The 19,874-nt window shown below is 34.2% G+C and overlaps 1 protein-coding gene across 4 annotated transcripts in view; it reads right to left on the bottom strand.

The window, feature by feature from the left end:
* LOC145246629 (protein TANC2-like) overlaps window positions 1-19,874 on the bottom strand; it is a 1,068,463-nt gene that overhangs the window by 794,062 nt on the left and 254,527 nt on the right. For all 4 annotated transcript variants that reach the window (XM_080108301.1, XM_080108302.1, XM_080108304.1 and 1 more), the window contains exons 2-3: window positions 19,495-19,668; window positions 11,587-11,796 (exon numbers count right to left, since the gene is read on the bottom strand). In XM_080108301.1, the coding sequence (XP_079964427.1) occupies window positions 11,587-11,796; window positions 19,495-19,668 (384 nt within the window). The remainder of the gene's footprint in view (window positions 1-11,586; window positions 11,797-19,494; window positions 19,669-19,874) is intronic.

The raw sequence follows: 19,874 nt of genomic DNA, 5'->3' as shown, positions 1-19,874 counted from the left end.
CGCATCCAAGCACAGGTAAGCCAACTAGTATGAATATAAAACTTTAATGCTTTAACTTGCAATGTTTACAGTAGTTGATCTCCAAAGGTAAAATCCACATATTTGGTTATCATCAAATAGAAACGCTTTTAAGATAATGCATACCGGTATCAGTAGTTTAACAGTACAGGACAAAATTTGAAACATTATGAATCATGGACCTTATCTTTGCCAGACTTGCTCATGACATGTTTTATAAGGAATGTGCTTTTATTATTAATTTATTTCTTTTTATTATTCAAGGCCAGATGTCTACAAAGCCCAACCTACTGTAATATACGCTTTTATTTAGGTTTCTGAACTCTAGTTGTAGTGGGGAAGGGGGAGCGGGGCAAGGTGACGCTTTTTTATGTCGTTTTGATTCGTTTTTATTCATTTATTTATTTATTTATATTTTGAAGTGAACAGATAGATATCTGAAGAAGGACGACAATGTTTTACATAAAATATATTTTATGGTATTTATTTCTCTCCCAGACTGAGAAATGCGACACAAGAGTCAGAAAGTGGGATTAAAAAGTCATCCCCCCGGGGGGGGGGGAGAAGCAATCTGATCTGCAAAAAGTGCTTCAGCAACCCTGTCGACATTTCCTAGTAGGGACGCTTCTAGCGATTAGCAATAAACTAACTCCTTCTCAAAGAGAGGAGGCAAAGCTTGAGAGGGTGGACCTCCTAGAAATGCACATGACCAGCTTCATACTGAAGTCAATAAAGAAAAGGTTATTACAGGAATAATCTAGACCAGAGTTTCCCAACCTTTTTCAGCACCCCCACCCCCTACCCGAACACGCGGATACTTACTGCCACCCCCCCCTCTCTACATGCATCCTTACATAATGTTAGTAGCAGTAGTGTTAGTACATAATTAAAGTGAAAATAAATAATTAAATATTCATATAGTTTATTCAACAAGATTCAACACTGTCGATCAAATGGGAAGAGTAAGAACTTTAAATCAAATGGGTAAATTAATATATTATAACATTGATAATACAATAATCAATCAAAATTTCTAATACAATAATCAATAGAAATAATAATCATAGAAATCACTGATCAATGTGCAGATAGGTGTTGATGATCAGCAATAAGTTTTGGAATATTTGATTCGATATCTGATTTAAAAAAAGTCTTAGGTCACCACGTTTCACTACATTCGGTTTCGATTCGCAGGACCCATTCGACAGATGAGAAAGACTTGTTGAAAATGTGAATCAGAAATCAGTCAGATCCGGGAAACACTGAAGCTTTGTCAACATTCTAGAATTAATTTTTTACTATTAAAAAATAAGTGTGATGCAATCAATTTCCACATGAATTGTGAATCCCAAAGAAAATGGGTTGAGAAACATCTAGTAATGTTACTAGAAGCTCCCAGTCTTTCACCGCTCTCTCCAAAGAACCTCAAGGACCTCCTAGATGGTAAATTTATCCATCGCCCACCTGAAGTCTCATAACGACCTCCTGGTGGACAGTACGGACCCCGTTGGGAAACCCTAGTCAAGATTGTTTATTTTAAGGTGTCGAATTAAAAACCCCAGCAGTATTTATTTAAATATGTCTCACTTTAAACGGCATGAAGAAGGAAAAGAACATGGAGCAGTGTGTCCAAACATCCAATTATATTCAAGCTATCTCCGTTTCATATATTTAAGCACAATCATGTTGACACACCGGTACTTGTTAGATCACCAAAATTAAGCAACATTGAGCCTGCTAAGTACCAGACAGTTGACCATTTGGGAATACCAGGCGCTGTATGTAGGAAGATATTGATATCTCTTTGCAAGAATTGAAAAAAAAAAAACAAAAAACAAAAAAAAACCAACTAATACTGTCATCTCTCCTGATCGGGATATACAAGCGACTGTTGACCACTTGTGGATGTCATAACCCCATGACAATTCTTCCTTTGGAAGAAGCCGGTTTAATACACTTAGAGTGAGTGCCACTGCCCTTTTGTTTTTTCTTTCAATCTTCCTTTAATAATATTTCTCAGTACAAGGAATTATACTCAAGTTTGGGGTGTATGCAGTCAAGGAGTTGGTCCCTGGCATCACCAAAGCTTTGCACACCACTGCTCGTTTCTGGCTGAACCATCAGGAGGAGGGGGAGTTTAAACCCAATAACTAGCAGGTTCGTACAAGAGTACTCTATTTTTCTTTCTTTTTTTATCAATGTAACTATTTATCAGGGTCAAAAGCCAATCAAGGATAAAAGTAAATAATTGGATTGCTGAATGAAGAATATTATGAGAGGATTGAAAATGTAGAATGGAATGAGCAAAATATTATTACTTATGAGGACAGCTCGATAATTATTTGACAACCACATTGAAATCCATCGGGAAGCAATCCATCGGATATATTGAACAGATGCAAAGTTATTGGAAAGAAACTTTGTTCATGAAAATTCCATTTGATGTTAGGCGCACAGCGGAAAAAAGCAAGTTTCTCTGCAGTTGTTGCATTAAGTTCTTGCAGTGTGTGTCTTACGAGGGGGAACCAGTGATTGAAGCTCAGTCTAAAGATCTTCCATGGGAATAACGAAAGACTAGAAAAAAACTCTTTTATGAGAAAAGAGCCGAAGAGAACAAAAGAAATCAATCTTTTTGACATTCAATTTGGATTCCATCAAAACAAAAGAGTTCCAAATAGCACCTCCACAGATGTGGCAACAGTATTTCATTTTAAGAGGAGTTTGACACTAGCAGGGAGACCCGACATTCCTCGGGATTGAATGTTCAATAAATGTTTTGCTCTTTCATATTCTTTTTCTCATCAAAACCAGTGAAATCACCCATTTTTTAAATCAAGTTTACTGATTGCCTCCTGTAGTTGAGGACCCATCGCAATGCACTGGGAGGAAGCTTCACATGCCTCCCCGCAGTTACTTAGTCCAAAATATATTGCAGTCAACATTGCACTGTAGAGAACTTACTGTTTATTTTATTAAATTATTTTTATATATAACAGCTGGAGTTAAAGTTTAAAATGCAAAAGTCATGTATCATGGTTCATTTGTACTCTAAATAGAAACATTCATTTTGTGTGCACCCCTGTCATATCAAAGAACTTGTTAATTTTATATGCTAGACATTTCTGATTGTGTGGTAATACAACTTCTCAAATTCATTTGTGATGTTAGGTTGTATAAGGTGTTAACTTTGGTCAAAATCACTTGTTCTTTCTTTCAAATTTTTTCGATTATTGATTCTTATTGAAGACATTCCAATACAAAACCTATCAAAGAACACTGTTAGATACATAAAGTACATTTGTGTGAAATTTCATAAAAATGTGGAGTTTACAGAAGTAGACACACACACAAAGTTCCTTTTATATAATAGTAGACAGATTAGACAGTATTGCTTCATGAGTTAGATACTTTCTGGAGCGGTAGAATGATCCAACCAATCTCCCAGCAACTTTAGCAGCTGGATATAAATCTTTCATTTCTAATCTGGAGTGAAAATCAGTTCAACAAGCTTATCAGAATAAGGGAATTTCTCAAGAGCCATTCACTATATCGAAACTAAAACAAAGACGTAAGCATTGATGATAAAATGAGATGTGCTGGGTTTTGTACCCAAATCCAGATTGCAATTAACCTCTTCAAACCCACTCAATGTCACGTGATCAAATCAATTTAAGAAAAAAAAATTTAACTGATATTAAAAATATCTGAAACTCGTGCAATTCGGAATGAGAACAATCTGTTGGCTTGGATTAAATAAATCATCTAAGTTTTGAATTTCACAGTAGTTACTGATTACAAATTAATCACTTAGAGAAAGTCAAAAGTAAAGCATCCGAAAAATTTTTTATAAATACAAAAACAGATAAACCGAAGTGGACCTGGGAATTTACTTTTGGCAGCTTTAATTCCCAGATGGATTACAAAACAAAAAAATGCACTTATAGAGAAAGTCAAAAAATAAAACAAGTGAATCCAGGCTTGACTTTTGGCAGCTTTGTAACTCTCACTTTACTTCTATTTTGTCCTTTAGTCTTCACATTCTGACTAAGGGGGAAGAAGTGCTGTTTTCTGGGTCAGCTGTTATTTTGAGTGCATAGTATGCAGAGATTTTCAATCCTTTCACAGTATTCATCATCATTCAACTATACAGAGTGGAATGATAAAATTGTCGTCCTAAAAAAGACGACATGATCCCATTTCTTTTTTTGTTAAAGACCATCTACTAGTTGGCCAGTTGTGTACAAATCCTAAGAGCCATAGGAGCCTTCTATCATGTCTAAAAGTGACACAACGTTCAACGAGCAAGATCGAGGATGTGCCGCTGTAAAACTTATGCTCCCTACTGATCCAAGTTATGACAACGGGACCATTGCCAGCACTCTCAAAATGCATTGCTGGATTGCCATGAATAACAGGGACATGCCCAGGGTGATGAAAACAAAATTTCCGGCCACAGTTTTGGTCTTTGGTGTGGTTTGAAGTGAGAGCTACATCATGCCACCTCATATCTTCGAAATCAGCACTAAAGTGTACCTGGGTGTGCTGAAGAGGGTGGTGATCTCTTTGTGCAATCAGGTGGTTGCTGGCAGACCATCGGTTTGGCAACAAGACTCGGCATCGGCCCACAAGTCCAGAGACCGTCGGGTTGGCTTCAGAAGGAGTGCTATGACTTTGTACCTTTCTCTCACTGCCCCCCTCCTTCCCCGACCTGAACCAGCTGGACTACTTTGTTTGGTCATACGTCGAGAACATCAACATGACCTCCAACACCACCAAAGCCAGCCTAGTCGCCGAGTATTCGCCAAGCTCCTGCCGGTGCTTGTGGAAAAAGGCATGCTCACAGTTCTGGACACGTATCGAGGCGATGACTGAGGCTAACGGTGGTTACATGGAATAGATATCAGCTCTAATCAAGTTATCTAAATTGATTTTTTCAATAAAAGTTTTTAAATAAAGCTGTAGTGTTGTTTTCTTTAGGGCGAAAATTTCATCGTTCCACCCTGCATATATTCAGATAACATGAAAATTATAAAAATTAAAAAATACAAATGAAAATTATATTACTGATTTGACCGATGCATTGTTATTTATGCTTAACTTCCAAAAAAAAAATCAAAAAAAAATCAACTAACTTAATTTTATATTATTAGAAGATAATTTGAAAATGACAACACTAGTGTGCAATTTTTCTTTAATTCACCATAGAATTTCCAACAACACTTACAGTCGAGATTAAACTAAGGACATCATCTTCTGCCGGATATATAAAGTTTTGAAAATATATATGGCAATTAAGCTACACCACTATATCATTCAAACTTACTACCTAGCTCTACTTATGTATCGAGCACCGTCATAGTAAATACTTACTATATATATATATATAGCTTAGTGAATTAGAAGAGAGCGAGCTCAATTCTATAAGAGGAGACCTATCGGGATAATATAAAGCTCAACAAGTTTCATTGGAGCTTATATTCCTATATAAATATATACAATAGGAATAAAAATGAAGTCACAAAAACTATATATTGGTAAGTATAGATTTATTTTATTAATTTCGTTCCTGATAAATCCCACGCTAGACGTCACATCCCCATTATGTTACCTAGCACCTTCTCTACTCTTCTGATGAGAAGCATTAGGCTTCGAAATGCCTTGGCATAAAGAGTCCCCTCTATCCTTCAACTAAATGTATGTATACCGTTATTGAATACATGAACCAATCCATATTTACCAATATATAGCTGTTGTGTCTTCATTTTTATTCCTATTGTTCTTTATATATATATATATATATATATATATATATATATAATGTTTGCGTAATTCACTCTAGGCGGATTGAACAAACTTCACTCATAGGAGGAAGTTTCATGAGGGTATCAAGTTCACAAGCAATCCCTAGTTGCATGCATATCAGATTAAGGGAGATAACACTATTTTATTTTTATTTTTTGCAGTTCTTCCAGGGAGGTATCAATGTTCTCCTAGATACAGCGCCTAGTATTCCCTAATGGTCAGCCACCTGGTACTGGCCAGGCTCAACGTTGCTTAACTTTGGTGATCTAATCAGAATCAGTGTATCAATGCGATTGTGCTGTACAGTATGCATGATAGTTTGGATTAGATTAGCAACTATTTAATAGGTTGAAAATATCAATCAATTTAGAGGAATTTGATCTGTTTGCATCGCACATGGCCATTACTAAGCTGTCCACTTGATTTTCATGCGTTGCGTTTCAGAATTGAATGTCTTCCTGAATCCAATTCCGAAGGTCTGATCAAAGATTCAGTTCCTTAACTTTCATGCCATCCTCCCATTTAACTAAATGCAAATGCATACAGAAAGGGATGCAGAAGGAAGCTGAGTAACCGATCACAGATGGATCTATCTTTAATATGCATCTATTGCATCTCCGCATTTATTAATGAAAACACCATTTCAATCTTAATCGATCGACGAAAATACTGTTTCAAACTTAAGCACGATAAATCACAGAAATGCTGTTTCAAACTCAAACGTGAGAAACTAATGAAAATGCTATTTCGAATGCTACTTCAAAACATTTACGAGAGACTAATGAAAATGCTGTTTCAAACTTACACAGCATTGAATAACGACACACACACACACAGAGAAAAAAAATGAAAAAAAAAGAAAAAAAAGAAAAAAGAAAAGGAAAAAAGAAATAAAGAAAAGGAAAAAAGAAAAGAAAAGAAAAGGAAAAAAGAAAAGAAAAGGAAAAAAGAAAAGAAAAGGAAAAAAGAAAAGAAAAGAAAGAAAAGAAAGAAAGAAAAGAAAAGGAAAGAAAAGAAAAGGAAAGAAAAGAAAGAAAGAAAAGAAAAGGAAAGAAAAGAAAGAAAGAAAAGAAAAGGAAAGAAAAGAAAGAAAGGAAAGAAAAGAAAGAAAGAAAAGAAAAGGAAAGAAAAGAAAGAAAAGAAAAGGAAAGAAAAGAAAAGGAAAGAAAAGAAAGAACAGAAAGAAAGAAAAGAAAGAAAGAAAAGAAAGAAAAAGAAAAAAAAGAAAAAGAACAAAAAGAAAAAGATTGATATGCCATAAAGAAGAACAATCTTCAAGGTTAATTTTTTGTCAAAAATGTTTTTGCTATCGGAGATAAGAGAAGAAAGATCCAGAAAAGGTAATTTTCAACTGTTTTAAGAACTAATCCATCAAGATAAGTTTTGTGGACTGTAGAACAGTTGGAAAACAGATTTACATGAAGAGAATGAGATGGATGGTGAAAGGTTTTCCCTCCAAGACAAAGTCTTCAATCTTTCCAGCTGTAATCTTTTGATACATGAGACTCGCAGAATCATGATGGAACACCACAAGTTTGTAAACTGATCAAGCTTGGACACTTTTCTTTCAAATTATATCTATCTAACTGTTAGCACTTACGTTGGTAAATACTTTAAACTCATTTTGGTGTCCATATTAAACTGAAGTCATCTATCTATATACTAGCAAAGATTTATGGCGTTTTGGAAGTTTGTTCGTAAACAAATAGAAACATAATTGGTTGACAAAAAAAGGGGGTGGGGGTGAATAGGCAGAGTACACATAACTAAAGCAGTAGGTTTTACGATGTTTATACACAAGTTCAGATGTTATGTAAGTCAATTTTTTTTTTTACCTGGATACGTGTTTATAAATTTTAAGAATTTAATATATAATAATATAAGAAATAAAAAAAAAATAGTATATACGCTTTTTTTTTTTTTAAACTGATTTTTTTTTATAATCTGCAAAAAAAAGAACTGACATCAAGGTGTAGTGATTGAATTTAGATGCAGTTTGAATGAACATTAAAAAAGCAAATGGCTTGAATAGCTACCCTCTTTCTTTTCCCGCTTCATTAGGATTCACTTTCCTCTTCACTTCTAAAAGCAAGTTAGTTTTCATATCAAATTACTTAATTAAAAATAGAGTAAATAGGCAAACAGGATTTCATAAACCATATGCTATTAAAAATGATGATTTTGGAGTTTTTGCGTTCGGACATAAATAGGAACATGATTTGTTGACAAAAAAAAAAGGCGGAATACACTTAACTAAGGCTGTAGTTTACACAATATTAGTAACAGGGTTTGAATCACATGTTCAAAAGAAATTTTTTTAACTGAATATCTATAATATAAATCTAATCTGTCTGTTTAAATGTATGTATAAATATATGTATGTCTGTATGTCTCGCAAAAACTTTCGACAGAGGCGATAGATTTTTCACAAAATATCATTTTGAAGTTCGACCCTTCAGACGACAAATATTGAAAAATTGGCTAAAAACATTAATTCTTTCACCCTCAACTGGGCACTTTTCTACAAAGAGAGGTTGTTTTTTTTTCGTCAATATTTTTTAAAGTCATCGTCTCTTTTTGGTTGTCTAGCCTTAATTTAAACAGACGTCGCTTCCGGTTTGGCTTTGGTGGAATAGCTTACGCGTCACTTTTTTTTTTTCCTCCTTCGCAGTACGGGTTCAAGCCTGCCTACAACCACTTTTTTTTTTTTGAGCTTGCAATTTCCTTTCTTTTTTTTTTTTTTGCTCAACCAACACCCTTACACACATCTCCACTTTCTTTTCTGCCTTCGCGTCAGGGGTTCGAGCCTGCCTGCCTACTACAACTTTTTTTCTTTTTTTTTGCTCAACACACACCTACAAACACCCGGGCAATGCCGGTACTCAGGCTAGTCTGTTTTATAAATTTCAATCTACAGGGTGGTCAAAAAGTCAGGTAACATGTTAAAGGTAGAAAAAACAATATGATCCATTATAATCTCTATTCGTTTAATATTATTTGTTTAAATATTTGAGTGTAATATATAAACTACCCCTCCTGATTTCTGGCTTTGGGGCTATGTAAAGGATAGCGTTTATGGCAAGAAGCCTGATACAATAGCGTCTTTAAAGTTATTCATTGAAGAGGAGATTGCGCGGATATCAGCTGACATGATTACACGTGTTACACAATCAGTGGTTAATCGCTTCCAGCGATTGATAGAGAGAAATGGACGACAATTAACAAAATAAACATATTTCATGTTTGTTTCATTTTATATTTCAATGTATGGTACTTAAATATATGTGTATTGCGAATATCGTTTTTCTTTAAAATGTTACCTGACTTTTTGACTACCCTGTATATATATAAAAGCGAAAATGTGTGTATGTTTGTATGTCTCGCAAAATCTTTCGATACAGGTCACAGATTTTTGCCAGATCGGTATCATTTTACATTTCCAACCTTCGCCCGACAAATATCGAAAAATTGTCCAAAAACGTTAATTTCTTCACCCTGAAATCAGCAGTTTTCTACAGGGAGGGGGTAAGCAAAAACCGTCCTCTCATGACGAGTTCGGTTCTACGCATGTGCAAATGACGTTGGAACCTGATTTAGTTTAAAGATTAAAAAAAACGATCTAATTTTGTCGACGTTGTCTTAGCTCAGGTGCTTAGAGTGCTGCCTCATTATCTAAAGGTTTTGGGTTCGAATCGTGGTGTGAGATGTCTTTTTCGATTTTTTAAATTTTAATATTGAAGCAGGGTTATTTAAGCCATTTTTCACATGTTTTTTTGGGGAGGTTTTTATTTTTCAGATTTTTTAACAAAGTTTTAACGTTCGTTTTTCTGTTTTGCGTTTTTTTTTTTTGTTTTTCCGATTTTTACATTTAACATCGTTCGTTTGCCTTACGTTGGTTTTTTTGTATTTTTTAAAAAAAAATATTTACTTTGCTTATTCTTATGTTTTGATTACCCCCCCCCGCCGCCCAAGCACACACACACCTCAAAATACCCGGGCAATGCCGGGTACCCCCCCCCCCGCTAGTAAATTTATATAACAAAAGAATGTTACATAAATATTTTTTAAACTAAGTGCTTTTTCTTTTTATATTCTAAAAAAAGGGTAAACATAAAGTGTATCTGGTAATTGTTTGAAGCAATGTTTTTAATGAAAAACATTTCTAATTTTGAGACAAACATGCAAATACATTTGTCATACTTATACTCTCATGCAAATATTATATAGTATATTTTTCCCCAAAAGATTTTTAATATATTTATTTATACTAGCTATAGAGCAGCAGAAAAATAACATACCAAAGTACTGTCCCAATAATGCTCAAAGAGTTGATATAAACAAATTTTTAAAAATTAATTTTCCAAGACAATATTTTTGTATTTGCTTAAAATCTCTGTACTTAAACTTTTTTTCAGGGTATTACACTCCTCGCGATTGTGCTTTTGCAGAATTTCCTCTATCTAGGAAAATATAAAATTCAAGAAAAATCTGTAGAATAAATGTACTGGCGGCAGAAGAAAATATCGTATTCCAAAAATCACATAAATTGATCAAGTAGTTTTATTTTTATAAAGAAAATAATTTTAAAGTGAATTTGAGTTTTTTTTTCCAATACCTCCTCCTTTCCTATGTTAAGAATGGTTTCCTAAAACCTTGCAAATTAGTATTATTTAGAGTTATTTCCCTTTTTTCTTCAGATTTTCTTCAAAATGACATTGCGATATTGTGGTTCATAAACTTTGGTTTTTCTTAGTGAAAAATAAAACTACATGATTTTTTTTTCTATACAATATTTTCTTCACCTGTACGTCCTTCATACAGAATTTTAATTTTTCTGCGTGTTTTTTTTATTTTTCATAAGGATAATTTGAATATTATATAGGATTTTATTTAATTTTATAAGCGTAATTTGAGTAAAAAAAAAATATTCAGTCAGCATAAAAGATTTAAAATTGCATTTTGAAAATGAAAAACCGTTTTTAAAAATCTTTATGCATAACAAAAACGACATTTGCTTTCTATAACTGGATTCCATCTTTTAACGAGCTTATAAATGCCTCACTTCTAAAATTCTTAGGTTTTGATGTGAAATATGAATCTAACTCATGTTTAATCGCCTTTCGTGATGTTAATCTAAGGCCATCTAAATGGCTTTGTAATTCTTGAAATGTGATAATCTGAGGGAGCTAGAATGATAGAATATGCAGGATGGGGCAAAATTTCCCAACCAGATTTTCTTAGATGTTTTGTCAGTAATACTGTGTGAGAATGAGCATTATCATCATGACTCATTTCTGCTGATTAAGAAAGTTGTTTGGCCACCATCCATGAGAATATTGCAGAAAAATGAAGTGCTTTAATAATCTGAAATAATATAATCTAAAAAAAATAATTTCATCTAAAAAAATAATTTCAAATAATATTCTAAAATAATAAAATAATCTAAAATAATCATCTCATCTAAAATAATCATCTCATCTAAAAAAATAATAATCTAAAGAAATAATAATCTAAAAAAATAATCTAAAATAAAACTCAATCATGGTGATATGTTTAAGTAATAACAATATGCATAAAATAAATCACGAACGTTTAAAATGACGCTTTCTACAAACCAGCAAAAACTTTTGCACTGATCTGATAAAATAAAATGGAGATTAAAAACTTATAATTTCTACTACAAAAAAATCTTGTAATTTAGTGAAGAAATATTTTATTCTTTTCAAACTCCAAAAAGTAAAAAACAAAAAACTGATTTTCATTTACCTGGTTGTGTTATATTCCGAGTGCCCATTTTTGGTGATACCTGCAACACCAGCGGATTTGGTATCTCTGAAGCCGGTGAAATATCCATCCGTGTCTGCATGTAGGTGGTAAAATGTCCATTAGTTTTTAATTTTGGCCGATTTTGAGTGAAGACGCCAGACTCAGTACTACTTTGGCGGGAGAAAAGGCCATTTGGTTTGGTAGAATTGGCTGAAAATTATAATAAAACTTTATGTAAATATTCAAATTTAAATTTCAGAATTTATTTACATGAGAGTTGACTTAATATTATTCAGACTACTGTTCTTATCTTGAGTGTTATTTCCACAATGTTTCAGTTAATATAATCTGATTTTTTCAGGGGAATCTTGTTAACCTTGGACATCTTTATCAAATTTGTGGCGTAATGAATAAAATGCTTAATATTATTCAGTAGTAAATTACACTCTTCTGGAGGTTGAAGATTCAAATCGTCAGTGCAGGTGACACCCCAAAATACAATTACTTGTTACTTAGGACTTTTATTTAGTCATGGCTGACACAACAAGAGCATGCTACCCTCATGGATTAAATAAAGAGTCCCATATAAAATTCTGTGCAAATCCTGGAGTTTGACAAAAAGATTATTAAATTCGGGGAGTGGGAGAGATAGTCAAACTTTTTAGCTTGACGGTGGTAAACTGTGTTCATCGCTTTATTGCAAATTACAAAATAATCAATATTTCAGTAAATATAAGTTATAAAAAGCTGAAAATTACACCATCCAAGGACTGTATTAAGGTGAGATAGATCCTAAAATTTCATCAAAATTCATGTTATATTTAAAAAGTTATGTTATTTTTTTAATATTCAAGGAATTTTCACCGTCCATCGCTTTATTGCATGTCTCATAAAATGCTAAAAAAAGGACGTTTAACAGCTACCGAGAAGCAGAGGATTATTGCAGGACTAGCAGAAGGACTCTCGATCATAAATTTAGCCACAGAACTAAAAAGGGATCCCCGAACTTTAGCTACATTCATCAAGAACCCCAACATCAAGTCCAGGAAAGATAAGGGCACAAGGAGGAACCTTTCTGATCGGGATCTTCGAAAAATTCGTAGAGAGATTGTGCGCAACCCAAACAGCACCAGTGCAACAATTTTTGCGAGGGCTGGAGTCATACCAAGGTCCAGACAAGCTCGATGCAATGTACTGAATGAAATGGCAAGGAACATCAATCCTATTCCAAGGCCTCCATTGAGCCAAACCCACAAAGAAAAACGATTGGCTTGGGCACAAAAATATATGAAAATGGATTGCCAAAATGTTCTGTTTACAGATGAGGCTCGTGCTACCTTTGATGGACCGGACGGATGGGCCAAAGTTTGGAATCCAAATGGAACTCCAACGCCTTATAGATTTCGTCGCCAACAGGGAGGTGGAGGCATAATGTTTTGGGCGGGAATTATTGGGGATAAGCTATGTGGACCATTCCGAGTGCCAGAAGGTGTCAAGCTCACCAGCAATGCCTACACTGCCTTTCTAAATGAGAATTTGTTACCATGGCTAGATGATCTTCCCTTGTCACGTCGTTTTAAGATTATTTTTATGCATGACAATGCCCCATCTCATGCTGCTAGGGCAACTACATCCTTCCTTGGATCTCAGGGCTTTGTTGGAGAAACCCTCATGTCCTGGCCACCGTGTTCTCCGGACCTTAACCCCATCGAACACCTATGGTCAATATTGAAACGAGGAGTTCATGAGGGAGGAGAGCAGTTTTCTTTGAAGGATGCCCTTTGGAACAAAATAGTCAACGTTGCCAGAACCATTACTCCATCTCAGATCAAACAATTGACCTCCTCGGTGGACAAAAGGTTGTTTAATGTAATTTCAAAACATGGGGGATATGTGGACAAATAATTTGTTTGTTTGACACTTAGCCCTCGGGATGTGCCTTTGTTTTTGTTAATTTTCCCCAGAAAATGTGTTCAATATAAATTTATGATGCTTTGGTATTGTTTTATTGAGCTAAAACATTATCTTAGAAGACTTGCAATAAAGTGATGGACGGTGAAAATTCCTTGAATATTAAAAAAATAACATAACTTTTTAAATATAGCATAAATTTTGATGAAATTTTAGGATTTATCTCACCTTAATACAGTCCTTGGATGGTGTAATTTTCAGCTTTTTATAACTTATATTTACTGAAATATTGATTATTTTGTAATCTGCAATAAAGCGATGAACACAGTTTATATGTGTGTGTTTGAGGGGTGGTTCTTTTAATTTCCAAAGTACATACCGTAACCTCCGGAAGTAAATTGACCTTTTCACCTAAGGTGTTAATTACCTATGCACAATATAAAAACAATGCATAAGTAGACGTATGTTTAATAATAATATTAAAAAATCATTTAATTAGCAAAGAACTAAAATCATTATACAAGGAAGCTTGTCGATGATAGATAAAAAAAAAAGATGAACTGACAGCATTTGTGAATGGACGAATATAAAGAGATACCAAGCGAACACCTTGACCCAAAATCCTAAGGCCTTATCTATGCTAGTGCGTATTTTGTAGCTAGTTAAATTAAAAAGAAAAATGAAAAGTGAATAAATGAGATGTCCTTTTGCAAAGCAATATGCAAATTAGTATTAGAATGTACGTCACATACACCTAAACAGTATATTAGATAAATATTATTCTCATTTAATTATGAATTTAGTGTTCTAACCTCACTGTCATTGCGATAAATGATCTAAATTCATAAAGGTTTATTATAGTAAATGATTGAGTATACTTTGATTTTATATTATAATATAAATCTCACTAATCTGTTTAAATGTATGTATGTATATTTTTATGTCTGCCTAAAACTTTTGACAGAGGCGATGGATTTTCATGAGATCAGTATCATTTTGAAGCTCGAGCCTTCGGACGACAAATATCGAAAAATTGGCTAAAAACATTCATTCCTTCACCCTCAACTGGGCACTTTTCTACAAGGAGGGGTCGCTTTTTCTGCAGATATTTTCGAAAGTCACCCCTCTTTTTGTTTGACTAGAATTTAAACCTGTGCCACTTCCGTTTTAGCAATGGACGCAATGGCAAAGACGTCACTTTTTTTTTTCACATTCTTTTTCTCCTTGATGGTATGGGTTCGCCCCTGCCTGACTGCCTACTACCACATTTTTTTTTTTTTGCTCAACACACCTCCAAACACCCGGGCAACGCTGGGCATCCAGGCTAGTATGATAACAAAAGGTGGTTATTTTATAGCGACTTTTGTTAAACAGACTCATTTTATAGAATAGAATGTAATAACTAAAAATGAATAAGAGTTCTGTTTGTATCCTGATTCCTGATATGGAGTGGAACGATAAATTTGTCGTCCTAAAGAAAACAACACTACAGCTTTATTTTAAAACTTATTGAAAGATTCAATTCAGGTAACTTGATTAATCAGTAGAGCTGGCATCTATTTAATGTAGCCGCCTTCAGCCTCAATCACGGCCTCGATACGGGTCCGGAACTAAGAGCATACCTTTTCCACAAGCGTTGACAGGAGCTCAGCGAATACTCCGTAGATGGCGGTGATCAGGCTGGCTTTGGTGTTGTTGGAGGTTATGTTGGTGAAATACTCAATGTATGACAAAACATAGTCCAGCGGGTTTGGGTCGGAAGGAGAGGGAGCAGTGAGAGAAGAGTACAAAGTTGTAGCACTCCTTCTGAAGTCAAGCCTGGGTCTCTTTGGACTTGTGGGCCGGCACAAAGTCCAAGCTGTCACACCCAAGGTATGCTAGTAGCACCAGAATATCACCACACTCTTCAACACATCCAGGTGTTGACTTTCAAGCCAACTTAGAAGATGTGAGGTGGCATGATGTGCCCCCCCCCCACACACACACTTGAAACCACACCAAAAACTATAACCGTGGCTGGAAACTTTGAGCCGTGCCTTCAAGCGGTGAGCCATCTGGATTTGCATTTTGAGGGCGCTAGTAATGGTCCTGTTGTCATAATTTGGATCAATAGAGAGCATGAGTTGTACAGTGGCGCTTCTCCGATTTTACTCGTCGTGTGGCTTTTAGATGCGATAGAAGGCTCTTATTGTTCTTAGGCAGTAACAGATTATCTTTGTGCATGTGAGGTTGCTATCCATTGAGAAGAGGACCAAAAGACAATTATGACTTCGGCGGGAAAAGAAATAGAATGCTGATTGTTAAGAAGAATTCCAAATCTGACAATTTTTTCTCTCTTCTTTTCTCCGTTTTGAGAACAAGCAAACGTTTTATTGAGCACAAACACAACTTGTATGTCGAATGAATCTACCTGACTAAAATAGGGATTAATTCTCGGAGAAAAATTGTAGACAATCTTTCATTTAAATAATTTTAATTGATTTTATCTAATGAGACCATAACATTTCTTCCAAAGACAATTTTATATGCTCTAAAAGAAGAAGATTAAAGATCAATCAGATGTAACTTTGACGACCCTGCATAAACATAAATGATCCTTAATCGTTCAATTTCCACTTATCAAAGTGAAACTTTTTTTTTTTTTTTTTAATGGAGAACCATTTATGTATCTAAAAATAAATTATTTCCAAAGACATTTGCAAAACAATTATTTTCTGACTTATAATACAAGAACGATTTTTGGTCGACATGTTTATAACAAAATAAAAAGCGCCAAAGACCAAAAACAAACCACTCAAACAGAAATGGATAATTGGCAATAAATCAGAAAAAAAACCCAAAAAATCATGTTTGATTCAAAGTCTTTCAAACGAAAGGTCATCAGTAATAACGAAGCAATTCTAATTAAAATTCACATGGTTCCAATTATGGCTGAAAACCAAAGAACTGTAATGCTTGCTCGACAGGAAATACCACACATTCATTGTAGTTAATGAAATCAGTAGTTGACAACACCTCAAATTATATACATAAACAAAAGGTCTATTTAGTTTTCAACTACAAACACTGAACAGAAAGCGTTCATGGTTTTAAGTTGAGGGTTCAGTCACAAATATAACCTGATTGTGACTCACAAAGAATTTTTGGGAATAACAAGAACATGTGTAATGCTATTATATGCATCACTTTGGTACTAAGACAAGTCCGCCCAAACAAGGAACAAATCTAATATAAAGGGTAGTTTTCTGTGTGTATGTTTGCATGTCTCAATAAAACTTGAATATTACTTAACCCCTATAAAGTTGGTATTTTGCAACTGTTTTTAAGTGTAGTCAGCCATGAGGATCCAACCGTCAACTTTTAGAAAAGTGTAAAAAAATAAAAATAAATAAAAAATAATAATATATATACATGTTTTATTTTTTATTACCGTTTTATCTGTTTGGTTACATATGTTTCAGATGTTGGACCATGTTTATGATCCAACCAGACCTTACAGACTTCTGTAAGTCTGTAAGGTCTGACGAGGCTGTTGGATCGTAAACATGGTCAAACATCTGAAACATATGTAACCAAACAGATAAAACGGTAATAAAAAAATAAAACACATATTTACTCTGCAATAGTATTGAGCACTCTTTTCAGGGTTTTACTAATTACCAGTTTTACCATATATGATGATTGCAACGTCTTGTCAGACGAGTGCCACTCCCTCAGACATTTAAAATTCATGAGCCTAAATGCCTGAGGGAGTATCTATACAAATATGATGTTACAGAGTCTTAGCTTTGTACGACAGCTAAGTCTCTCTCTCGGTTCAAAATGTTGAGATCCAGCAACAAGCAAGAGCAAGATAGCCAGCAACAAATTAAACTGCAGACCAGCTTAATGCGGGTACTGGTCTTCCGCTTTATGGTTTTTTAAATCAGAGATTTGCTTCTCCTAGAAAGGTTGCCTTCACCACGGCTTACGGGAGCCCTCTCCACCCCAATACACATATACACAAACACAAATATACACGGTGCTAGTTGGCCGTTGACCCAGAAAAGAGTTCATTCGCCCTTTGGGCCATATATATATATATATATATATATATATACACACACACACACACACACAATGTGAATTAAAGGTTCATGCTAATAAATACATAAATAAATCTTTGTCGGACATATAAAAATACACTAATGTATTTATTGTGGACTTTTATCCAAATCTTTCTTAGTTGTTCTTTCACAACGTTTCGGCCATCTATTCCTCTGGCCTTCATCAGGTGATAACCGTGACGGGATAGGAACTCCGAATCTCCTAGCTGCATTCTCAACAATTACTGCCATTGTTGTCGTCTCACCACATTTTCTAACCGGCTTTGGGTAGGATTGAAACCGCTATCTTCAGACAATTCTCACCGGCCAGAGGCTTACTTGGCCAAAAACATGGTGAGACAACAACAACTATGGATGGCAGTAATTGCTGAAAATGCAGTCAGGAGATTCAGAGTTCCTATCCCGTCGTGGTTACCACCTGATGAAGGCCAGAGGAATAGTTGGTTGAAACGTCGTGAAACAACAACTAAGATAAGGATAATAGTCTGCCATAAATAAATTAACAAATAATACTCATCTCAATAATTAATTCCAATTAAATAATATATAATGAAATACACGTTTCTAAATTTTTTAGATAAGGATTGATAAATCGAACTATTTAGGTTATTTGGACTATTGTTGAGTTTTATTCGTACAACGTTTCAGTCGAGGCAAACCTCCAATCTTCTTTAAGTGTATCTTGTTGAACTCAGAAATCTTTCTATCGAATCCAGAAATCTTTCTATCGAATCCAGAAATCTTTCTATCGAATCCAGAAATCTTTCTATCGAATTTGTGAATCTACAGAGAATTTTGAACAGAACCTTTTATTTAATCCATGAGGCAATCCTGGTCTCGTTCCGTCAGTCATGACTAAATAATTCCCAATAGTACTTTTAATGGTGCTCACATTGAGGATTGAATCTTCAACTTCCAGAAGACTGTAACATTCAACTGAGTTTTACGGGACGTTGCAAAAACGAATAATCAATTATTATCTCAAAAAGTTCAGAAACAGAAAAGATTGACATCTTTTGTTTGGATGCACAAGAAAAATAATTTGAAATTTAATGCTAAAAATATGCAAAAAACGGGAAAAGATGCTGGCAGTTCGAAAGAAATGTAGTACATGATGAAGAATAAAAAACAATGTTAATAGGAAAAAGAAAAATTGATAACAAAAAATCAAAAAAAAAGATCAATGCTATTAGTCAGGCTCAGTGTATATATTGCAGTATAGGGTGTATATTGCAGTGTTTGAGAGTGATTTTAACGAGATTTAATTGGCATAATTTTGGTTTTATTTTTATACAAGGCTATCCGGCATTGTCCGGTCGTCAAATATTCATAAATATTATATTTTAATGCAGAATTCTTACTTATTATAAACGGAAAGACCGTAGGTATGAACCATGTTAAATTCCTTTAAAAAATAAATGAAGTAAAAAACAAAAAAACAAAAAAAAAAACGGAAAGAAACTGAGATATGTGCATGCAAATATGATGTTTTTTTCTAAACAGTTCATTTCTTCTAAGTAAAAAAAAAACAAAAATACTCGAGGTGAGGTTGAAACCAAAACACAGCGAGTCAAATACGATAACCATTAGACCAGCTTGACACGCCCTTTAAAGTGTTTTCAAACCTACTTATTCTTAACATAAGATGTACTGCCAATCTTCAAAAACTCATCATTTTTTTTTATGAAGTTGAGCTTTTAATTTGATTTTTTTGAAGTTAAACTGAACATTTTCTCTAGTTTCACAAAAGCTAAGACATAAATATTTGATACGTATCTAATTTAGGCAATTTCCATGATCCAACCAAGTGAAGCACTCTCATCCATATTTTTTGTCAATGTAATAAAAAAAAGAATAAATATTTTTTTAAAATAAAAAATAATACGCTAACCTGTTTGATCACACAGCGGGCATTTATCAACATCAAACATACAGGAATAACATCGCTCATGACCACATGAGTCGATGAGACGCCGTTTTTTTCCTTTGTCAAAGGGAAGGTGGCAGGAGGGACAAGAATCCATGTAACCCTCCATGCTCTTCAGATTGCGAATTGCATCAGGATCTGAAAAATAATAAAAAAAAAGATAGTTAAGATTTTAAATTAAAGACAAAATGTAATTCACCCTTAAAAATAAAAAGGTTTTATATGCAGGTTCTATCTGCAGAACAAAGTCATTCTTAAACACATTTATTAACAACTAGTTCAGCGAGTAGTAGTAGTAGTAGTAGTAGTAGTAGTAGTAGTAGTAGTAATTTAATTGTTTTATG

The sequence above is a fragment of the Euprymna scolopes genome, chromosome 24 (assembly GCF_053919585.1).
Source record: "Euprymna scolopes isolate OS-2025 chromosome 24, ASM5391958v1, whole genome shotgun sequence".
Taxonomy (NCBI): domain Eukaryota; kingdom Metazoa; phylum Mollusca; class Cephalopoda; order Sepiida; family Sepiolidae; genus Euprymna; species Euprymna scolopes.
The sequence above is the reverse complement of the archived record's forward strand: the minus strand, read 5'-3'. Positions and strand labels throughout refer to the sequence as shown.